Source organism: Struthio camelus, chromosome 6 (assembly GCF_040807025.1).
Source record: "Struthio camelus isolate bStrCam1 chromosome 6, bStrCam1.hap1, whole genome shotgun sequence".
Classification (NCBI taxonomy): Eukaryota; Metazoa; Chordata; class Aves; order Struthioniformes; family Struthionidae; genus Struthio; species Struthio camelus.
This window is the reverse complement of record NC_090947.1, coordinates 32,053,248-32,077,423: the sequence shown is the minus strand read 5'-3', so window position 1 is coordinate 32,077,423 and position 24,176 is coordinate 32,053,248. Positions and strand designations below refer to the sequence as shown.

General features: G+C 39.0%; 1 protein-coding gene across 3 annotated transcripts in view; it reads right to left on the bottom strand.

Moving 5' to 3' along the window:
• EPB41L5 (erythrocyte membrane protein band 4.1 like 5) overlaps positions 1-24,176 on the bottom strand; it is a 64,341-nt gene that overhangs the window by 16,274 nt on the left and 23,891 nt on the right. For all 3 annotated transcript variants that reach the window (XM_068949001.1, XM_068949002.1, XM_068949003.1), the window contains exons 8-18: positions 23,222-23,342; positions 22,735-22,822; positions 22,024-22,112; positions 20,739-20,808; positions 19,817-19,986; positions 17,594-17,700; positions 16,882-16,909; positions 14,458-14,503; positions 13,258-13,373; positions 2,585-2,751; positions 1,589-1,683 (exon numbers count right to left, since the gene is read on the bottom strand). In XM_068949001.1, coding sequence (XP_068805102.1) covers positions 1,589-1,683; positions 2,585-2,751; positions 13,258-13,373; positions 14,458-14,503; positions 16,882-16,909; positions 17,594-17,700; positions 19,817-19,986; positions 20,739-20,808; positions 22,024-22,112; positions 22,735-22,822; positions 23,222-23,342 — 1,097 coding nt within the window. The remainder of the gene's footprint in view (positions 1-1,588; positions 1,684-2,584; positions 2,752-13,257; positions 13,374-14,457; positions 14,504-16,881; positions 16,910-17,593; positions 17,701-19,816; positions 19,987-20,738; positions 20,809-22,023; positions 22,113-22,734; positions 22,823-23,221; positions 23,343-24,176) is intronic.

Below are 24,176 nucleotides of genomic sequence, written 5' to 3'. Positions count from 1 at the left end.
CCGATTGTTTTCTTCTCTCTGTTTAAACTAAAATGGAGCTCAGTTGGCAAAGATACTCTGAAATAAGCTGTGTGCATTTACTCTAGTTTATGCTGAGGCAGTGTTTCGGCATAATAAGACCTATAGGCTACCGACTAATCTTCTTAGAGACCTGGTAATCTCTGTAACGCAGTCACCAAGCAGAAAGGTACACAAGGCATCCCGGACAACAGACCTTAAAGGGGACGTGAGCAAAACAGCCTGTAGCCACGAGCATACCAAAGCAAAAGCTGTTTCTCAGGGCAAGAGGGGAGACAACTGCCTAGGAATGGGATTAGCCCAGACATGCACCACTAAAAACTACTCTCAGAACCTGACTCGTTTCACTGCTGAGGGAACAAGAAAATCATGGTAACTTCACCAGAGCGTAGATAAATCCTCAAGCCTCCCTGCAAGGGACAGCAGTAAATACAGAGATAACGCTGCAAGTTGTTTTACGCTCTCTTCTTCTTCAAAATGTGATAAGCAACCTAAAGTTTTAACATGGGGTAAGGGGACTGAATTGCTTTTTAAAATTGGATTTATTTACAGTGGAACCTGGAGGGAAATTCCAAATTCTCTGAAAGATAAAAACGAACAACCAACAAACCAAACCAAAAAGCTGTCACATACAAAAGGTGAGAAGCCAAACAAATCACACTGCACGATCTGTCCCCTGTAAGTACCTTCTCACTATGCTAAAACGTTATAAACCGTAGCCTCTCGCCCTGGCTTGTCTGCAAAACATACCCTCTATGGGTACCAAACAAAAAAAGTACTAATAGAAAGCAAAAAAAAAAAAAAAAGGCCAAATAATAGTTTTCTGGCATTTTGTAGATAACATTGGTTCACTGAAACATCCAATAATTGCTGGAGGCAGCAGAGGAGAGAGGGAAGTCAAGGAAGGAACAGCAAAGAGGAACGAGAGGGCACAGGGTCCTCCCTCCCCCTCTTCAGAGCAGCGAAGCTGTTAGATTGGCTCAGCTGCCTGTAGAAACGCAGCCTGACCTGCTCAAAGGGATTTTTGAGAGTACTACATCAAACCACATCATTCCTTGCTATGTAAACACAACCTTCCACTAACACCTGTTTCAAGGAGCAGGTAAAAACGACTTACTTAATAAAAAGGACTGATCACCAGCAACCTTGCCTCAGCAAAAAGTCAAAATAAAGTTCGACAAGAGCTAGTGCATGCAACAGAGAAAGGGCGGGGGGGGGGGGGAAAACACTAGAAGAAAAAAAGAGGATGAACTATATATATTAACACATATTTAGGAACTTATAGATAAAAACAATAGAGGAACATCTCAAATGTTTAAGCCTATTATTCCCAATGGTTTTAGAAAATGTCACCAGGCTGTGGTATTCACACACACGTGCACCCCAATCCCCCTCTCTTTATCTCATGCAGAGGTTTACATAAAACAAAGTACTTGTATTTGGTTTACTTCTCCCTAGTATCACTTATATTTTTAAAGATCTTGCAAATAGAACAGGTAAAGCAGAAAATTTTTCAGAATTATCTGAACAAATCTCTGTGACTCTAGAAGGAGGAATGAAGCCCAAGTACCTGTACATTTATGTTTATGTTGGGACAGGCAGTTGGCATGGGGCTGCTGTGCTCTGTCTCCAGCTGTTTCAGATGTAGGAGCGTATCTTCAAATGCTGAAAAAGATGGCAAAGACAACATCTTGCTAATGCCAACGCAGAGTTATATTTGCCTTGTAACTTGCATTCTTCCTGAAAGCTAAAGGCACAGGTTTTAAAGATTGGGATTAGCATGGGGGCGGGGGGAAGGCTACCTGCTCAACCTTTAATGCCACTTTCACACCTACAGCCTTCATATATATACCTTATCAGACCATTCTGCAAGTTCATTTATTCAGTCATCCTTGTAATGAATCAGCAAGTTAGTTGCTCAGATGGCTGCACCTTATTTGTGGCTAAACTCAGATCTCACGAAGAACTTCGACTTTTCCCTTGTACTCTTTGTCCTTGGAAATAAGCTGCTTCCAGCTGAAACAGGCCAGAGCTGACCGACTCTGCTGTCCCAACTTGCTGCATTTAAATTCACAATAACGTCTTATGCAGCTCTTGAATAATTTGTGGCAAAGTACTGTAATACAGTAAAATCAGAAAAGGCAGAATTCTATTAGCCATTTGGAGCATGAAATAATTATCGTGCACGCTACAGCAAAGTGAACTGAATCTGCTGAAGAGAGCCTTCACAAGGCAGCTCCTGTTGTTTGGTGACGTTAAGTAAGGGCAGTCCAGTAGATACACAGGCAGCAATGTTAGAAACCTCACAGACAGAAGTCTGATTGTGAAATCGTCCTGAAAGACGACTCATTAACGTTTTGGTACTGAACTCCTAGATGTGCTACTTTATATACTAGAGGGAGCTGCACTCCAGTGCAAGGTAAAATTATCCTTATACACATTGTCAAAGAGAGCTCTCTCAAACTCTTTTGGATTTTTGTAAGGAAATGGCCTCATAACTATCTAACTGGTTAACTTTGACCCGGATATGTCATGGTAATAGCAAAAAGTCTGTAAATTCTCTTACAATCGGGGTCTGCTCTTTCAACGGCAGTTTCCTTTGTGCCAGGATGAGGGCAACCAGCAGCCTCTTCCGAAACTCCTGTGGTCAAGCCAACACCTGGATGGCCTATGGCATCATCAACGCAAGTTTCTGGCAACTCCTCGCTGTCCAGTAAATCAACAAGAGGTACACTGCAAAGGCAGAAAGATGGGCAGAGACAGAAGAATCATATTATCACCCTTGTGATAACAAAAAAAGCTATAACATGCACAATCTCTTTTTCAGGCTGTTTACTGGTAACCAGACACATTCTGTAAAAATTGTTTCAGATAACTAACAGACACTGGCTGCCAGTGAGTAAAAAAAAAAAAAAAAAAAAAAAAAAGGAGCTATTCATGTCTCTAGAAGAATAGACTTACTCACAGAAAATATGAGAAAAAGAAAAGTTGGTGGAAAGGAAACTTACACTGCTTACAAAAAGCTTTTTTTTTTTTGGACATTTCATTCAACAACAGTTGTAAACAGAACAGAGGGCAGAAGCATGCAGAGCACAGGGCTACATCAACATTAGATTATGTTTAGGCATGCCATTGCTAGTTAGGCATAACCTATAACTAGTTTTAGTTTTACTAACTTGGACAGAGGCATGAATGAAAGAGTCAATATTTTGCAGTCACAGTATTTTAAATGAACGACAGCAGGTACACTGTACCCTGTTAGGAAACATTTGTCTTCACATCCTTTGCTTTCTAATGGAAACGTCTCCTTTTTATTTTTTCCTATCATCTATATTTATAAGGAAAATAGGAAAAAAAATTATAAAAATGAAAGTCATACTATGATGATTAGGTTGTGCAAACAGTCAGGAATCTGTCATCCATCTCTTCAAAGCTCAGGAACAGCTAAAGCTATCATAACAGCAAACTGTAACAAATACAGAAACAACAGCTGCTGCAGAATACAACAGTTAATTGGATAACCTGTGCATACAAGTGCAGTTTGATTGTCTCCCCTTTCAATGAACAACTATATTTACACACGCTCTGGTTAAAATACTGGTTTGAAAAGAGAATTCATCACTTTTGAAATTCCTGCCCCAACTATGGAAACGATTAAACACCGACCGCAACAGAACTTACCCTTATGCATAGATAGAGAAAGGCCCTACTAGCTGTAGACCAGCTTCTCATTCATCACTCACGGGTTAATGCCCCCTTCCCTCCCTCCATCCCCTGGAATTTGGAAGCAGTCCAGTGTCATCACTAGAGGCTCCAGGAAAAAAAAACCCTTCAGCTCAAGCGCCCAGAAGAATTCTTCCAATGTTAAATATACACTTCTGCAACAGAGTATAGGATATCACTACTTTAATACTAATAATGTACTATCATCTTAAGATAATTATTTGCTCCAGGGCAAATGCTGATCACTTCCTTGATTCCTAAGTAGTAAAGTGAGTAGAGAAGCTGCAAGCAAAACAAAAAATAGGAAAAATTTCCATCTACTGGGTAGCCTTTCTGTCTACCACTAATGGGAAACAGCAGGCAGCAAATAGTCTTGCAAGGATTTCAATTATTAGAATTGATTAATAGGCAGGAATAGATGCTCTTCTAATTAAGACTAGGAAGAAAGTGAGACTGAATCTCCATATCTTACTCTCAGATGCTGTCCATGCATGAAAATGAAATGTGTTTTCAAATCTCCATGAGGCCAACACTTTTCTTTTTATTTTCTGACAGATTTCTGTAAATAGCCTCACAAATGTCTAGTATGACAACTCATATATAATTTTAAAATTTTGCCTACAGGGAACTTAGAGGTCCTGAGGCAATGATATGTTGAAGGAAGCATTATAGCTTGGAACAAAAATGGATGAAAAATGGAATTAATCTCCATTAGAAAATTGCTAGGACAATTACACTATCCCTTTCTCCTCAGTGACAACTGCAACAATGTTTACTAGACAGACAAGAGAGCTAATTCTGAAACGTGCCCATTAGAAATACGGGCAGTCGTGAAACACAATGACGCATTCAACTGAAACGCTCAGTGTGTCTAGTGCTGCTTCAGAAGCAGATACTACTTACATTAAGTCGGCAGAAGTTTGCAGAAAAACTTACTGCCGTTTTCTGCCATGAGGTGGAGGCCTGGCTACGGTAGCAAGGACACAACCTGGGTGAGTCGCTGCAGCTTCACCCCTGTGTCACAGTGGGGCCTCAGGGAAGACAACTGAAGGGGTTACAGATCTGAAGGAAGCCTCATAAGCCAAGGTTCCAATAGGAATCAGTCCCATTTTGCCTTCAGACCCACCAAAATACCCATTCAGCCACCTTTAGAGGGGCAATCACAAAAGGGAGGTCATACTACGGAAACTCTGGAATTTGCAGGCACAGAGGACAAGTTCCCCACAGAGCATGACATTGCTGAAGGCCGCCCGGATTCTTCACCCTCCTCAGAGCGCCAGCAGTAGGTTTCACAAATGGCCAGACTACAAAAGTAGAAAGTGCAAAGTACATTACAATACCTTAAGTCAGGGTTTTTGGTATATGGAGAGCCAGAAGAAGTCTGAGGAAAATTATGAGGTGCCAAACCTTGGGAAAAAGGAGCAAAGGCTTGTACATTCACTGAAGCAAGCTTCCTGCTTAATTTGACCTCCACACTGGTAAGTGAAGGGTATCTTCGCACACTGAGTATTGAACATACCTGATCTTTGATACATATGATCACACATGCATCTGATCTGTGTATGAAGCTTCAGTCGGTCATTTTCAGACCTATGTCAGGGACCCCGTCAGGGATACAGAGATCGCCAAAACTGTTGTTCATTACAGTAACCCCTGGGTATTAGGGTCTACCATGCTACGTTCTTTATCTTGAGCTTATTCCTCTCCCTTGCGCTGGAAATGGATTTGTCCCAATACCAAATGATATTTCATGGCCGAGTTTTGTACTGGTATTAGCATGTGTCAGACTTAACCCACAACAAATCTGATAGGAACTATGCGTTTCTTCCAACATCTTGGATGTAAGCATTGGGATAAAGGAGTTGCTGTCTCAATTGACTTGTATTTCGTTTTGTTTGGCAGGTACATTACTTAACTACCTGGCACGGTGAATGCGCCTCTTGAACCATGGCAGACTAACAGGGAGATATCAAACTCTTTTCCGTACCTTCATATAAAAAGGGTCTTAGAAGATATTCTCCTTTGCACAAGATTATTATTTTCATCACTGCACAAAACTTCTGACTTCTCTAACGAAAGACTGATAAGGTCTCATGTCAATCATAAGGGAGATAGGGAAAGGCATTCAATGAAAAGTAGAACTGCTACATCGTTAAGTATGCAGTAGTCAAGAATGAAATAGGCATTAGCTTTCAGCGTGTTTGAATTTACCTACACAAAAGGTTTTTTGAACTTTGCATAGTAACAAGCGCCAGCCTTGATGTCTTCAGAATCAGCTTCTGCTGGCATGTTTTAAGAAACACTCTGAGGGAAAAGCTGATAAATGCGTTCAAGCCAGATAAATAATTATGAATAAATGAATACTCAAAAGGTTTTGATACTTGGAAAGGCTTTCCAACCCAGTAATAAATCACAGAGATATTGTTACATATTCAGGAACTCCCACAGTTCAGGGAGTTTGCTACTGCATTATTTCTTCTTTTTCCCTGATAAATACATTAATATGTATCATCAAAGCATACCATGCATGTTGCGACTGACAAAGCTGTCCGTTACAAAAAAATTTAAAAACTTTGTATTTATTCCTCTTCAAGCAAGAAAAGCAAAAGAGAAAAGCTTAGGGACGCGTGGTCTCACAAACGTAGATCGTCCACACGCATTCAGGTTTCTACTGAGCAGGCTGAGTCACATATTCTGAGATTTTCACTCTCTCCCGTTTATTTGGATAGTGACAAAATCTGGAGTCTTCTTAAATAATGAAACAATAAGGGCAGTCGTATCTCCTCTATTATTATTCCACAGGATTTCAAAATACTGATTTAGTGAAATATATAGAAGCCAGCAACTACAGAAAGGAAAAGAAAGACCTTTAGAACAAAGTGCAGAAGCTTTATGGATATTGACTAAAGATCTGTCACAGAAAGACATCTGTGCCTTTCAGCAATGCTATTTTTAAAGCATGTGACCTCCTCTTTCAAAAAAATCAGATAAATATTGTTGGTACCGCTGTGTGCTTGTTTGGTGCCATTTCTCAGTCTGCTGAGAGCTGTCACTTACTCTAGTGTAAACTGGGTAGTAATTCTGCTGAAGTCAGTGGAGTTGCACAGAAGTAAACCCAACAAATAACAAAATGAACCCTTAAGGGTGTATGCAAGATTGAAAGCCAGCTGGCAAAAGTATGCAATGTGCACAATACTAAAATAAATCAATTTCAAAGGCAGATGGATTTCAGGCAACCAAGGTTGCTTCCCCTGGTTGAACTAGCTCTGCTGTCACACAACAGTCTACAATGAAATTATTAAAGCTGCAGCTAGAATTGAAGTTGCAGCTAATCCCAGGGCAGTCTGTGACATTCTGCACACTGCAGGCCACTAGGATACTCAACCCTGGTGGGGCCACATCTGCAGTGCTGCGTCCAGGTCTGGGCTCCCTAGCACAAGAAACACACGGACCTACTGGAGCAAGTCCAGCAAACGGACGCAGAGAAGAGGAGGCTGGAGCATCTGACACACAGGAAGAGGTCGAGAGAGCTGGAGGGTTGGACTGGATGATCTCCAGAAGGGCCTTCAAACCTCAACTATTCTCTCGTTCTGTGATAGCTAAACTTTGCATTTCAACAAAACTTCTCTGATACCTAGGAGTCAGCCACCACCTACAGTGGCCTGACCGCCACATTCAGATGAAGTACAAGTGAACTTACAGAGTGTAAAGCCATTCGGAACTTCGTAATAAAACAAAGAATTGTTATTGCGACAATGTTCTTAAATGTTAAATGCAAAACTATCACCGATTCATCCACTCAAATTAATGGCCTCTTTTCCCTCATCTGCACAGAAAATTAGTTGATATTTTGAAGTTAAAATGCTGTGCCTGCTTTCATCTGCATCCCTATACAGTTTTTTTAAGTAATGGAGAAACACACATAAAGGTTTGGTTTGCTCTAGATGTTTACAATATCCACCTTGGTAGATCTAATTTAAAATAGCACAATGGACTGCTCTAACCATCTCTGCAGACCCCAGAGATCCTTAATATGTAACCTGCATATCCTTCTGTTAGAGTTGCAAAGAGAGACTCATGTTTCATTAGCAATCTCCTTTTCCCCTGCCAGATGTAAGGGGTAAGGAGAACAAAACATCTCAGGCAAAATTAACTTACGTCTTGGATTGAACTTATTTTCTTATGGTTCTTCTTAGTTCTTCAGGACTGGATATCTGAACACGACATTTTTCTATTTGTGGGCTCTGTGAACAACTGGCAATTTGAAAATTATTCAAAGACCTTCTTTATTCTAAAAGCCAACTATAGGTGAATTTTAAAGCCCTTCACCACAATTCTTCCTTTTTTTTTTTTTTTTTTTAGACAGAGGAAAAGCTTATTGCAATTTAAAAGCAGCTAACTTCAGAAAACATACGAAAACACAGAGTGTTCAAATTTAAAGGTAGTTCTCCGTGTTGTAAAGACTCCCAAGAACACTGATGAGTCATGAAGCTGGAGCCTTAACCTTTGACTTAACGATTAACCTCATGATTCATATGGTAGGACTCGTGGTTGTCAGGCGGTATGTTCTGTTTCATTTCAACTGAAGCATAGCAGCAAAAATGAAAGAAAAATTTCTAGAAAGCAATTAAGACATTCCCTAGAAGGGCCCTGCTGCCCCAAAATATTACTCTTTGCCTTTTCAGGAATTCTGATAATTTTATTTTAAAAAAGTTTTAAAAAGTAATTCTATTCCATTTCCAAAAGATTTTTCAAAAAAAGGACTTCTTAAAAAAGTTAGTTTACAGATCAACCATTATACCTTCAACATTTTTAAATAATCACGATATAAGAGGAGGGGCAGTTACATCCTCTATTTAGTTAAGATTTTTAAAACCATGTTAAAATTCATGGGTGGCACGTGCATCAGTATTTTGTTATAAATGTGACTTCCTGCATGGCTCTCAGTGTTAAAACCAGCTAAAATCTTTCAACCGTTAAGAAAAATCCTAAGGCAATTAAAAAGATATATATATACTCTTTCTAATACAAGACTGACTGGTGTCTTGTAGTCCATACGTTATTTTTTTCTTTAAAGACTAAAAATACCAACAGCACCATATGCAGAGCCTTCATAATAAAAGCTTTTTTTTCCCTAGTTAGCTTCTGGTCCGTTGTCCTTATCTTAAAGGCAGTTCAAAATGTAACTTTCCGGCGGCCTCTGCTACAAAGCAGCCTCAAGCTCCAGAAAGGCCCACGTCTTACAGATTGGTCATGGTGGTTTGGACATAGGTAACAGCACCACTATGAATTCCCGCGTTCTTCACATTGCGCTCATGAACAAAAGCAGTGTACTGTCCGTCTGCAGAGCGGGTCCTTGGCGGGGCCCACGCGCTCCACACACTTCCACCACGTTGATGGCAGTCGGCAGCATCAAAGGGCCTGGATTATTGGGGAGTGGGAGGGGGCACAATTAGTAATTAGGTATGGATGAGAAAAAGGGTGGAAAAACAGAAGGCAAGAAGACTGATGTGAAAAGGCAAGGAAGGACGACATTGCTAGAAGGTAAATACCGAAGGAAGGAGGCATGCGCGTGCACATCAAGACAGTGTCAAGTAAACCCCTTTGCTGCAGAATAATGCGCATTTTTGCAAAAGTCAGAAAAGAGTAGTTAAATTATTACATGTATATTATATTTATGCTTACATAAATGAAAAATGCTTCATATTTCAAAGCACTTCACAAAACTGAGCAAGAACAATGCTCATTTTACAGATGGGGAAAAGGCACAATGCGGTAGAGGAACAAACCTCCCAAGCGCATGGTGCATTTTATATTCAGGAAGCTTAAAGGGTTTAAGTGGCAGATCTAAATATAAAATTGAAATAAGCTTCTATAAGCAACACCAAGTTTCAAAGCCACTGGAAAACGCAGATTATAATGTGAGTAGAAGGAAACAGAACATCAGAGAAAGGAGCATTACTGTGAAGGAGCAAATAGCACAGCATACACAGATCATTTGCTTAATTTTTTTCACTAATGGGCTAGATACTATTGAAGAAGCTGATCTTAGTTCGCTATACCTGATTAGCATAAAAACACAGTTGGAGATAGATTATTTTAGAAAAGATCACAACATAAGCCAAGAGCCTGCTTTCTGATTTTGCACATGAAGGCATAACTTTTCATAAGTTTAAAATTTCAAATTCATAAAATCAAAACCACAGAAGTACCATGCGGAATAGAGTCCTCCAAAAGCTAGAAAGAGGAACAGGAGAGAACACCGATCACTTCAAAGCACCGTCCTGAAATATGTGTTTTATGCAAGTGCCAGGTATTACTACATAGAAAGCTGTAAGGCTTTAAGGCACAAGCACTGCGAAAACAGCAGGTATAAGCAACTTACTGAAATTGTTTAGTTGTAGAAAACTTTTAAAAACTTTAGTTTCAGGAGGAAAAAATGAGCTGAAATGGACAAAGAGCTGTTAACTGTTGTCTCTAGTATTAGGATCCTTCACTGTAATGTTCTGAGCGAGGCTAATGCAAGTTGGAGTCAGGTATCAAAATGCATGGGAAAAAGTGCTCTCTCATAAGCTACTCAAGCAAAGAAATTCCTTAAAAAAAAAAAAAGAAAGAAAGAAAGAAAGAAAGAAAGAAGTCCTCCTTTAGTTTAATGTACAATTCCCTAATTGATGGCCCAAATCTAAACAACAAAGCGGAAACTCTGTTGTTGTTCATTCAGAGGGGGTCCGACACAGCCCCCAAGTTCAAATTTCATCTTCTCATGTTCCAGCAAGTCCAGTTTAACATTTCCAGCCCTACCAGAACAGCCAAGCATTAGTTGGAAGATCACATGTATTAAGGCAGGGAAGCAGAAAAGCATGCAGGATTCACAACAGCAGTAAATAATTAATGTTCAAGGATAGTCCTCCTTTAGAAAGAGAGAGGCTTTCTATAAAGGCCACCCATGGGTAAATTTTCCTTGTGTAACTCATTCTAAGGAAATGACCCATGAATCCTTAAGCAAGCAAAAAGGCCCCCCTACATGTTCTCGGAAATAGAATTATTAATCTTTTGTTTCCTGCCTTGTCTTATCGCGGAAACAGCTTTTTGAGAAAAGGTCCAAGTTAGAAAGATACCAATTATGTTTTAGGCCTTTGGGCCTGGCAGCTAATATTCAAGGCCATCTGCATAGCCAAGAAGGACGTATGCACTTTTCCTCTTCTGACAACTTTATAGGAATGGAGCAAAGAAAAAACAAAGAAACTAAAATCCTTCCTATCTGGCAGAGTACTTTCTAGGATCTGGCACAACTGTTGTTGGCAGCTGCAGCATTAACATTTTAAATTAAAGGAAACATTGACATTAGGAAGGGCTCTAGTTGCAACGTAGCCAATAAAAGCATCTGCCAAGAAAAATACAGACGCTCACAAGGTCAGAACCTTACTTCTAAACCCCTTCACATCTAACCATCAACAAAATCCCCAACCTGAAAGATTTCGTTGTTCTCAAAAAACTTGGCAAACTCTCTCTCTAAAAGATGACTATTTTTCTGACAGGAAGCAGAGATAATTCACGCAGAAACAGGCCAACTGAAGACAGGGCAGTTCAGGAAGGACCTTGTTAGCAGCATCAAGACACCAAGACTCGAAGGCGCAGTAGTCAAGTCGCAGCCCCCACAACAAGCACATATGCTCCGGCAATTGTATTAACTTAACCCCACCTCCCATCTATGAAACCAGAATGCAGCATAACTGCTGACTCAGCTCCAAACTGTTGCCTTCTTCCTACAGCTGAATTTGTCCTTTACTAGAGGCAGTACTGTTTCCAGTAAACACATTAAAACCACCTTGCCCGAAGACAACTGCCTCCAGTAATGATATGTCTCTAAGAAACAGAAAACATAAGCAGCACAAGCATCACTCTCTTGAATGAATTAATTACCAAGAAGGCTGTTTTCCTTTTTGCTTACTGTTTTGGTTTACATACGGGTGTATTTTATATTCCCATTCATTCTCCTACGGAAAGGCTACATACTGCAGCAGCTGGCACATGAGCTTAGCTTCCTTGACAATGCCTGTTAAAAGACAGGCTCAGGCTTTTAATCCTAAAACAGGTGCACCAAGATCAAAACTGAAACAGATTGGCTATAAAGTCCTCTCTGTTTCTGAACAAAAGCAGTAGGATTTCAATGCACAACAGAAGCCTTGCAAATACTAGCACAAATGCCAGGCTGAATCAGATACCCAAGAAGAGCTGTTTGGAGCACGAGTCAAACATTTCCACCAAAGGAAATACCCATTTCTAGCGTGCACCTTGCTGTTAGACCAAGAGAATAACAACAAAACCATTTTGAAAATGCTGAAGAATAAAGAAACCACCACCTCTTTCACCCACCACCATGGAAGGAATCGAGCGATCAACACGATCTCACCATAGACAAGCACAGATTTCAGATACTAAACAAATCAAGGGCAAAAGAAAAACAGCATTGATCATTCGTTTTGACTGAAACTGCAACACAATGCAACAGACAAAGCAGAATTATCCTCCCTCCTGTAATCCAAGATCCATTGTATTAAAAGTCTTTAATCAATAAGATTTAAGAAATTAAAATACATTTGTCAGTGTACTGTTAGAAAAAGATATTATCTATATTTCAGAGAGTGTGCAGCAAAACAGGTTGCTATTCCAGACAAAGAGAGAAGAACCTTTTTCTCTTGAGGGCTGAAACTGCTGAGGATAAGAGCTTTAGCGCCACTCCATTCCAGCATTACTGCTCTTCAGACTCTCACAGAAATCAGAATTACCCCTCTAGGATTAGCCACATCCACTCTGAACGCACAATAAGCTGAAAAAGGTCAGATGAAGCATGCAGAAATAATAGGTTGAAATGTCAGTTTTAGTCTGAAAAGCCTTTGCAATATAAAATTACTTTAAAACTGATATCTGGTAGGTACATTTATCTTCAAACCAATCAGCCTGGTTTTGAGATGCATCCAATCCATAAAATTGGCGCAGGTACCCTGCTTACATAAAATCAAAGCTCTTATCTTCAGCTCGTATCATTTTCCTCAAGCACCCATTCTCTTCCAGATTATGAACAAATTAGTTTACCCATTTCAAAAGGTTTTTCAAAGAGATTCAGAAGGACACCTGTTTACGAGGTTCTACATTTTGTTAAGGATCGAGAGAAATCCTTAGACTCCCACGATACCAAGCAAAGGGCTACAAGAGATACTGTGGCAAAATAGGCAGCCCCAGCTACCCTCCAAGACTTAAAAATGCTGTTGCTGCTTTAATCATTGGCAGTCCCTGCAGAAGTCTTTTTTTTCTGGTTGGCAGCGACTAAGCATTGCTGTCTTCACCTCCCCGGACTACATTCATAGCAACAATCTGGCTGCATCATCACTAACTGGGCTGTCAATTTATCTTAAAGATACAAGGTAGGCAGTTTATTTAAGCGCAGATAAAGAAACAGTCACTTGGACTACGCATAAGCAAGCAAAATTTATTTAACAACAAGGCAGAACGTACCACTTCTTGTCTTGCTGGCTGGTCCCAGGGCTCCTTGGGAGGTTTTCTATTTCCACTAAGACTGGGGCAGAAGGAACTGCTGTTAGGACAGGTAAATTCGGCTTTGCGTTCCAACTCTTTGGGGACACAATATAAACAATTAAGTTACGACACACGCTTTAATGAAAGAATGACATGTTATACATAACAAAATATATCATCACTTTTCTTAAGCACAAAGCTAAAACAGGGCCGCTTTCTTCCATTACTTCCACAGTACTGGACGCCCAGGCCCAATCTTCCCCAGCACTGCACACTATAGCCAGGATCCATAATAACTCCAGGGCTGCTCGAAGATTATAGTAAAAAACGGTGGCCTGTTGTGTCTTTTTTCGATTCATGCAGTAGTTCTTTCCTTCTATAGGTAACTTTGCAGCAGTGATTGAAACTTTTGGGTTAGAATTCTAGCCTTCAAATTGCCATCTGAAACATAACTGCTCTTGAAAAAAAGCAACTCATTGGGCACAGAAGGCGAGAGGCTCTACAGAGCAGCAGTCTACCTGTATGCTTCCAGTTGAGGTTGACTGCTTAATGTTAAAATAAATTTGATTCCCTTCTCTGCCAATCTGTGACCTGTCCTGTTGCACTTTGCATCTGAAATACGCCAGAAAGGGAGTCAGGGTCTTTCCAAACTCCAAGTACAATTATTTTGTTACTCATGAAGAAAGAGCGTTACCTTACACTAACGGTGAAATAAGGTATTCTGTGCACAAGTACTCAGGGAACAGGTGTCTATGATTTCGTTCTCAAACTCAAAAAATACTTAAATTTTGCTAACAATACATTCTTTAAGTTGCAGATACATTCTCCTCTTTCAGAATACTAGAAAAAAATACTAGAACAAGAGATCAACACTGCTGCTGATAAATTGTCTCCCGCCTTTTTAAGGTAACTTGGCATATAGAATTCATGTACTTCAGATACTAATAATTCTCAAAGATACATATAAATAGTATAATTTGTTGTGGTACTGGGGCACGAGGTATTTTCCCTACCTCAGCTCAGTTAACCAATTATCATGCCTGGAAATTAGCAGCCATTTTTTTGCCATACAACTTACTCGCTAATTGCATAACTTTTAATACAGTCAGGCACTAGATTTTAGAAGAAAGCAGTACATGAAAATTGTTTTTAAAAACGAATGACTAAGATGGGCCTTACTGGTTGTGATCCATTATTTTGGTTAGTAACAGCATTGTTTGGAATACTGAAAGACAAAAAGAATTTAAATCAGAAGTTTTCAAAGAACACCACACTATTTTTGCCAGTTGGCAGAACTGTATGTATTTTCAAAAAGAAACACAAAGTCTAGCAAAGATCTTTCTAGAGTATTTTACTGTTCCCAAAACAAAAATCAAGAACTTGTGCCTCAGGTCACCTGTCTCATTCTAGGTAACTGATGTTACCAAATTAGTTTTTGATTTGTTCACGGTGAAGCTTGGCCATAAACTCTGACTTTCCCTCTTCCTCTCCTAAACCAGTTACGTTTAGAAAGTCCTCCTCATTCAACAACAAGGTGGGGCACTTCAAAAGCGAAAGTGCCATGGTTTTAGTTGCTTGTTAAACACCCAACGCAATGTGACATTTTCAAAACCTCACTTACGTGGTGCAGATATGACTGCTGCATAATTAGGACTCCTATGATCTGAAGTTTCACAAAGTTTATCAGGAAAATTCATGCGTTTCCTCTGCATATAGGCTCTAACGGAGTGAATTGCTTCAGTCTTAAAAGCAGTCATTCAAAAATTATGAGCCAGCTCCACAGAGCATTAAAAATCTTTTTTTTTTTAAATACATCCTTATGCCTACTGATTTTTGATTCTACAAGAAACACATTTTATATTTTCAGTTTTTTGAGAGACTTAAAAGTACTAACATCCTGCACAATAGTCACACATTATAAATCTTATATAAAGCTAAACATTTAAGAGAAGATTCTAATCCATTTTTTTCCAGACTTCTCTCTCTCTTTTTTTTTTTTTAAATGATTCCAGTTTCACAGAACTAATACCCTTTTCATTTATGACCTGGATAATTGCTACCCAACTTGGTAAGCTGACGAATTCAAATAGATTTCTATGCCTACTTTAACGATCCTTTAAATTACTTTACTTCAATACTAAACAATCTGTTCCTTGTCTCTTTCCCCACTTTGCACCCTCTATGTTGACAGGGCGGAGGTTGCAGAATATTGCGCTTTTAAAAGAAATATTAAGGAATGCCTTCTGGGTAGCACATTCCTCAGCGCTGAGTTAATACAAAAGAATGGATCAACACACATCTTTCATGATGCATTTCAGCTAGCAATGCTTGAGTGCAGAGTTTCAGAAACGGCATTGATTGCTCTGGAGACTACCATAACAATGCCACACCTCGATACAGATCAGAAATACGTCTTCTTATCAGAAGGAGAAACTGCACATGAAGTTTCTCTTGCCACTCCCAGAATGACCTAAGCAGCATGATACTCGGAGAAGGGCATGGCAACAGCGCAAAGAGAGCGCTAATTAATCAGACGCATAATCACCGTCTGCACGCAGAGGATCTTCAAGCACACTCATCCAGTGTTGAAAGGAACTTTTCCATTTTATAAAAAGGACAGCTAGTACAGGAGAGGCTTGCCCGTAAGGTCACAAAGACGAAGAGATCGCAGCTGCAGTACTGCAGCCTTCTCCCCACGTTCCCCCTCTCATGCAAGAATCACTCCTCCGCTGCTACAAGCAGAAGGCATGTGGCTGAATTCAGCCAGGTGTTTTGAAATGTTTTTTGACACTCCTTACTTGGCTACTGTCTTTCATGATGTTTATAACATGTATACAGATCTACTTTTCTTTCCTATTTGGTTGCAATTAATCCTTGCAATGTTCTCGAGTTAGGGCAACGGACAGAAAGCAGAACTGAGTGATCGTTTGTTTCTTTGCTATCAGGGAATTTTTTAGCCTGTTTTTCTGTCTTCCCTTAAGGAACAGCCTGAAAACTCTGTGATTCAGTTTCGTTGCAACAGTAAGTATGAAGACTCCAGCTTTATAAACACAGAACCAAAAGCACAAGCATATAATTATTTAAACATATAAAAATAAATGCAAGTACAGTACAGAAAAATATAAAAGCAGTAAATTATTTCAAATATTTGTTTTATACTATTTGCCTCTTCTCTGAAATTCGCTTGATTACATATTTCAATCACGCAACCAGAGTAGGCAGATCTCAGCAGGAAGGGATCCTCATATGCTTTATCTGACCTTTTTACTTGGCAGCTTACAGTATTTTATGCTGCAAGAGCTCAAAATCAGTAAAAATTGGAGCTAGTCATAAACCCACTACTCTAGCATTCATAAACATTTTTTCCTGCCAGTAAGTATGTTTGGCAATATCTTCCACGTGACAGCAACACAGTAGCTTTGCTCTGAACAGTAAGATTTATTTAAAGCAAACAAACAAACAAAAAAAAACCCACACCAAAACCACAGTTTAAGAGGTTAATGCTCTTCTACACTTAGCTAATCTTACAACCTTGCAGAGATAAATGCTCAAGTATAGATGGCAAATATCAAGAATGAAGTTAAATATTAGAATGCACCTTACCTTGTTTCTTCAAGTTTAGCAACATGGGCTGCAAAAACATTCAGGGAAGTAGTAATTAGAATTTAATTTGAAATTAGGCTCTCATGTATAAAATAAGAGAGCATATTATTAATAAAAATAGGTGAGCATTGCTTAAAAGCAGACAATTAAAAGGACAAAAGTTACAAACAGCCTTCCCATGTATGACATACAGAAAAAAAAATCTAAATGTGAAGAATAAAAAGAAATTGTGAAGAGCAAACCAAACAGCGGAATTTAAGAAAGGATCCAAAAGTATGCACGGAGGCCATTCCTGACCTAGGCAGGAGTGAGAACGAGACAAAGCGAGCGTCTCGTCCTGACGGAACGTAACGTCTAAGGACAATGGGAGAATCTCAACAGCGAGAATTTCAAACTTGATTCCAAAATTTCAAATATTATCATTATTAAAATCACTCTTTCTTCAATTCAAGTTTTCAACCTTTATATAGACATACATTTTGCAATATTCATGGGTGTTTTAGCTGTTAGGCAACCTAGAATGCCAGATTGTGGACACGAGCCTTTTCTGATAAATACACGTTACCTCCTAAGTCAAAGGAGATCGTATGTTCAAAATTAAAGAGGGAGACAAATGTCTACAGAAGAATTCCTATGCAGAACCTGTAGAGAACATAACTACGTGATTCTCACTGTGGATTGCACTTTGCACAATGGAAAGTCAGGAGTTTACCTTTCATTTGTAGTGTTCGTCTTGAATATCTCTTGCTGGGCCTCCTTTCAAAGGATGCGGATCTTCTGGCTTTGTTGGTTTTGGTAGTTTGATATTCTGTTTTCCCACTAACAATGCCAAGTAAAAGTACAAAAAAGTAGAATAAATCACTTTTTGATCACAGAATACAGACACTGCCTGTAAAAAAGGCCACATTTCTAACTGTTTCGAATTCATGGCTTAATAATCTGATCTCACTTCCATTTAAAAAAAAAAAAAAAAAAAGTTAAAACTTCAGAAGGCCTCTCACATAAAATCGAAATTTTACAAACACCCTTCGACTCATTTTTCCCAAAAGAAAAAGCAGACATAATGAATGACTCCTTAAACATTAAATTGCTCAAAAAGTATGTCTGTCCTTTACATATTACCATGGTCACCATGCATGCAGCTTGAGAAAGGCTGATAATTCTAGAGGAAAGGTGAAGCTTGAGGAATCTTGTCAAAGGTCACAGAGAAAAGCTAAAAATTTGTATTTAGTTTCTCTCATTTCCAGGAAATGCTTTTTTCCCTCCTCCAGGATTCTTTTCCATCAGGATACCTTTTTCTCAGGATTTTGCAAGAAAAGGGTTGTTTTTTTTTCCCCCTTCATATAGTAGATGTAAACATGGTGATCACTAATTACAGCTAGTTAATAATTTTTAGTAGCAGAGTATGCATCAAGTTCACCCTGAAGACTGACCACACCAAGTAGCCCCTTTGCTGAAAGTCTCAAAAGGTAGTCCAAAGAAAACGTGGGGAACAGTCGCCGGCTCACTCTGATAAGGCAGCCTACAGCCAGCTCGTACAGCTGTGGATTATGCATAACCTGTTCTGTTGACCTAACACATGCCATTCTCCTCAACTGATGAAATGAGTCTTCCTCATACGTTTTAAAGATAATGCTGTAAAACGCATTTATTACAAGCTCTGGACTCGCAGTAATTTGCCTCTAACCAGATGGAATAAATATAAATCAACACAAATGCTAACAGTTTAGATAACTGCTGAAGACTGAAATCAGCATGAATCCTGAAACAAAAGGAACTAACCTTGACCCCTGCAGCAAGCTAACCCCCTCACACAATAGGCCTGAAGGCTTAGGGGACTCTTTAGGCAGACCAAGTCCTCTTAAGTACCAGAGTATTCAACGCATTTTTAAGGGTAAGAACAACAAAAGCTGAGTGTTAAGGTCACCTCAACTGACCCAAGTGGGGACACCAGGTAGCAATGGCAGTTCCTACCCAAAAGCATTAATTCCATTCCAAGAGAAAGTTGGAAAGGTATTTCGTCCATACAGCGGCAAGTCTTTTGGTGACAGGAAACACGAAGCGTTTCCATCCTTATCCCACTTCTTCCTTCTTTCTTCACTCTTCTTTCCTCCTCACTTCCACTGTTCCTTCAAGCTCCTTAAACTCATCTGATGAACCAGATAACAGTTCACAAGTGGCCTACTTGGCCCGACCAACAAATGACATTTCTAAAGGTATGGTAAACCTTCTTTTGTGTGGAGTCTGGACAGATCCAGCCCCCCAAAGCAGTAGCAGCCCCACATTCACCTCATTTCTTGGTAATATTAGTCCTTTCTGAAGCAGATGAGATGGTAAAGGTGCAGCTGCTAGAAAGAGAGGGGGAAAGGGCTACGTTTATGCATGCTGCATGGAGTTACCACGCTGTATGTACTCATCAACTCTGGTGGAGCATCTGACAGCATCTTGCAGACTAGTCTGGGAACACTCGAAGTGAGTTACACACACGTGTACTGCCTGACATGGAACGGGGGCCTTATCTGAGGCTTCTGAAGTGCTACCATCATGCTAATAATGGTTAGAAACTCAAAAGTCAAAAGACTAGCTCTGTCCCCAACTGTGCAAAACAATCATCAGCGTTCTATGGTTCTTAAAAGGAATGGGCTTTCAAGGTGAAGTGGTCTATAGAACAAAATGTACTATATATGCTACATAAGGAACATAAACCTCAAGAAACCTTTCCCTGGATAACTTTCTACACAGACCAGAATCACCTAAGAGTAAATCAGAAAATGCAGGAAAGAAACCATACTTACATTTTAAAAAAGGGTAATTTTAAATAACTTAACTCCATGAATTTGCAACTTCCATTCCTGGGTGAACTAATTTCAATTTCTTTCCTGTTTCCACTCGAGAAACGACAGAGGAGATATCCTAAATGATAGATGACACTGACCTGTATCGGAACCGGGATCCTAACCGAATGAAGCCAGATCGACTTGAGCTTTTCTGGACGGGACCTCGGAGCCGGAAGAAGGCGTGATGCTCCACTGCACATTTCCACAAGTGTTTGCAGGCTTTGGGATGATCCAGCCTAAAAACAAAAGTGTGCTCCTGCTCCTTTCCCTTAAAGCATACAAAACACACTGCAGATTTATAAGGGGCTTGCATAAGTCAAAGTTACAATTAAATGTAAGTCAAATAAACTATGGTTTTATGGATGCTGAAACATATGTTAAAAGAAAAATATTTTAGGTAGAAAAAAATCAACTTTTTCAGAAGCTTTAATGAATAACTGCTCCAACATTTGAAGTTGGAGAGGGCTACAGACCAACTGTACACGTAACAAGCCAAGCCTCTGAAAAATTACAAATTAAACACATTATTATAATACAAAGGTACTTCTCTCTGAAGCTAGCTTCTCGATCTCACTTTCAAATCAGATCAATCTACTTAAATTACTAATACTCACATTTTTATAATCTCAGCTGAGAGCAATTTCTTCCCCGAGAACAATTCTAGCATCTGTTTAAGGAATTCATTCCAATGCTTGGGAATCACGCTACCCAGCCCTTTTTTTTTTTTTTTTTTAAACTATCCAGTACAGCACATCAAAACAAGAATCGGCTTTCAAAATTATTTGGCCCACGTTAATTTAATATGACATTCCCCTTTTTAAAAAAGGCGAGAAAAAATAATTGAACCAATTTATTTCATACAGAAGTCCCTTCATTTCCCCCCAAGAGCCACAACTACAAATCTTGCAAGACAGCCATGTTAATTCTCAAAGCATAAATATAAAGAAAGAGATCAGGAGTAAGTAAATTAACGCTGTATAATCAAGATTGAGACATAACTAAACAGATATAATTATCTACCTGTTCATCATCTTCAACAACAACTAAAGTGAGTTTGTTTTTCTTGAAGTCAAGCCTTGTTATCTTTGGCCTGCAAGATGAACAGAAAAAGCAGTATACATCTAACTCTTACTAACTCACTGAGAGGTATATTAGACATGCTGGTCCAAGAGTCTCTACCAAATAATTTTTGGGGTGTGTTTTTGTTTGCTAGTTTTTTGTTTTGTTGAGTTCATGCAATAAGGGTCTGACCAGACTGGGGATATCGATGTTATACCTCAGCATTTAGGACTTCTTCATTAGAAACTTAAAAGATTTACAAGTCAGCAACTCCAAAATACATGAACCTATCAAATCTTAAACAGTAATTACTTGAACTGAAACTGCAAATTCCTCCAAAATACCCATGCTTGCCTGCTCTTCCACTTGCACAGAAAACTGTGTGCAGTCAGAAAGACAGGTCAAATTAAGTTCTGTTTTATTAAAGAAAGGTAAATCCTCTACAGTTCATCACAGATCCTTTCCAACAATGGCTGTTTCAGAAAAACCCAGATCCCAGAGCCACATACAGTTTCCAAAGAGAACAACATGGACACGACATAAAAAAGGAAACTGCTCAAAACAAACAAAACAAACAAATAAATAATTAAATAAAAACAGAACTGATGGTGGAGGGACTCCTGCATTCTTGAATCCATAGGACACACACCTGCCATTTCTGCCACCAAGTGAATGTTTCTCTGAGCAGTTTATAAAATTAGACTGGACTAAGCCAAATTAAGTCTTTGTACAGTGAAATTTCTTCTACCATCTGCTTGCTTACTCTGTGAATACAGTTTTTAAAGACTGGATAGGAATTACAGGTTATAGCACTTAATAATATATAAGATTAAGAAAAGATTGCACTACTCTAATTACTTTTGCCTCTCTCTGAAAAGTAAGGTGTACAACTTGCCCTGAATGCATGAAAAAGCTTAATTTTACTGGTTGGGTGCATGCTTGATTTCCAAAGCACCTACTGCAAAATTCAGCAAAACAAAAACAAACCCAAAACAAAACATTAAAAATAATCCAAGGTTATCCAGTCTTTCACTTACCACTAGCAACACTGCCTATTAACATATATCAATCAAGAACGTTAAAAAAAGAAAGATTATGTTTTGGACACTGTGAAAACACTCACAGGCTACAGAATACTTTTGCAGATAACTAGTATCCATGGTGGTCTCATATTCTAAACAAAGATATTTTTGACTAGTGGAAAAGAAACAAAAGAGTAAAAAACTATTTTAATCAGAAAGCTTACCAGAAAAATAAACCAATCTTGGTGTCTCCTTCAAAGACAAGAACTCCTGTAGGGGTTAGTCCAAGGCTGTAATCATTGCCATCCCTTGCCTAATTGTTACAAAAAAAAAAATATTATGTTTGTTTCCATGCCTGACACACTATCCAAATTATTCCAGTGATTAATGTAGCTTATTCTTCCAGTGTTACAATTAAAGATGTATCTGCTTATTTAGGCTAACAAAACTTTCAGAAGCATTTCTGCATTCAATGATCTTGTGCAATGGATTTTTCTAGTTTGCAGCCCTTCAGCAAGACTAAATATAGTGCCAAATTAAAGAAAGTCTCTTGATTTGTCTGTGTAACAAGGACCTCCTCTGCGCTCCTTTCTTCACTGAAGATCTATTTTCCCCTGTAACTGACTGGAATCCAGCCAATTTTAATTTAACTACTAAGGTTTTCACATAGCTTTCAGTCTAAATGCAAACTGTAGTACATATTGCCACACCAATCACACGTTTAATACAGAGCAGATGTTTGGACTGAAGTTACACCTTGCAGAAACATTTGCTGCCAGGTGGAATGTTGAGGCAAAGCCAGATCACTTGTTACACAGTTTAGATGAGTACAGCCTCCCTATTTTTGTTTTGCCTTGAGGGGAAACAAATGTTGAAATGCTGGACAAAGCTAACATTATCGTTTCCAAAGGTCACCACGCTGTGGTTAAACATACCTTGACTATGTGCATGTCTACACCATACATTTCCAACCATTTAGCTTTGTTCAAGTAGTTAGTTTCAGCTTGTGCTGGCGTTTGCCCCCTGAAATAAATTTTTTGCGGTTAAGTAGATGCCTGAAAAAGCACAAAAAGGAAAAGCTGGCATGTGAAGAAAAAGAATGCCCGAGAGTTTGTGAAAAGCTTAAACACTCTTCTTTTTGCTTTCACGAACATCAAGGTCACTTTTGTAAAACGCAATCCGAAAACCACTGCTTCAAAAATTACTGCATTTCAAGATTATGCAATCTCATCATTTAACTCGGACCTTTGGAAAACTTCAATTTTCACATTACATTCTCTTACAAGATATGATGGAACCACATTAGAATTATGTTCTTGAACATGACCATGGAAAAAGATTCAGTATAATCTTTTTAATGTATTCTCTTCACAGAAAAATCTGGGCAAACACTTGGCGAGCATGTACGGGAAGATCTAGTACCTGCATTCCTTCCACTTCTCAAAAATGGCTAGCTCCATCTCTTCAGTCTGAGTGGGCACAAACCTGAACTCAGACACCAGTTCAGGGACATGTTCAGCAGGATCATAGTCTCCAAGTTCAGCTATAAAAGGAAGTGTGATGTCAAGCGATGTCCCCAACAAAGACAGAAGATATTAACAAGAACTTCTGTGCGCTTTGCCAATCGATTTAAAATACTAAATTTATTTTGCTGTTCCCCCTCTCCCATCAGTCCTCCCAGTATTTGCAGTTTCACCTTTCCTGACAGGTAAACTGGAGAAAATGAAAGTCTCATCCTAATGTCTATTCAAAACCTTTGCATTAATTCTTACAAAGTGCTGCTGATATATTGGTTTAAAAGGTTCTTGTAAATGAAAATTATCAACATCCTTGAAAGTCATCTTTTTTCTTTCAGAAGGTTCTGAAACATTTTTAATCAATAAAATCTCTACTGAGACAACAGTTGATAAAAGTTACGGAATGCAATTTTGCCTTAAATAATTAAAAACACACGAGATTTCAAAACAGCAAAAACAGTTTTGACATTTTTCATAAAATTATTTGTCCGTTCTACAAACCAACTTCAATTTCAACGGCTAGGAAATTTTTCGTTCTTCTAAAATTACTTTGTGTCAGGGGATAATCACACAGCTGCTATTTTTCTCTCTCCTTTTCATCTACGGACATAATAAATGTCCTAATGGGTCAGTCAAACGGCTCACGTGGTCTACTGTTGCGCATTCTACAGAGGCAATAGGAGATGCTATTTAGAGAGCTCACTGGAACATACGAGGCAATGGGTGTGCCACGTCAAAAGCACAACCTCCCTTTCCCACAGATGCTAACAAGTCCAGCTCTTAAAGACCAATGTATGCCTAAAATACAGAAACCCACAGTTAGAAACCTATATAACAATGTCCTGATTTTCAGAGACACT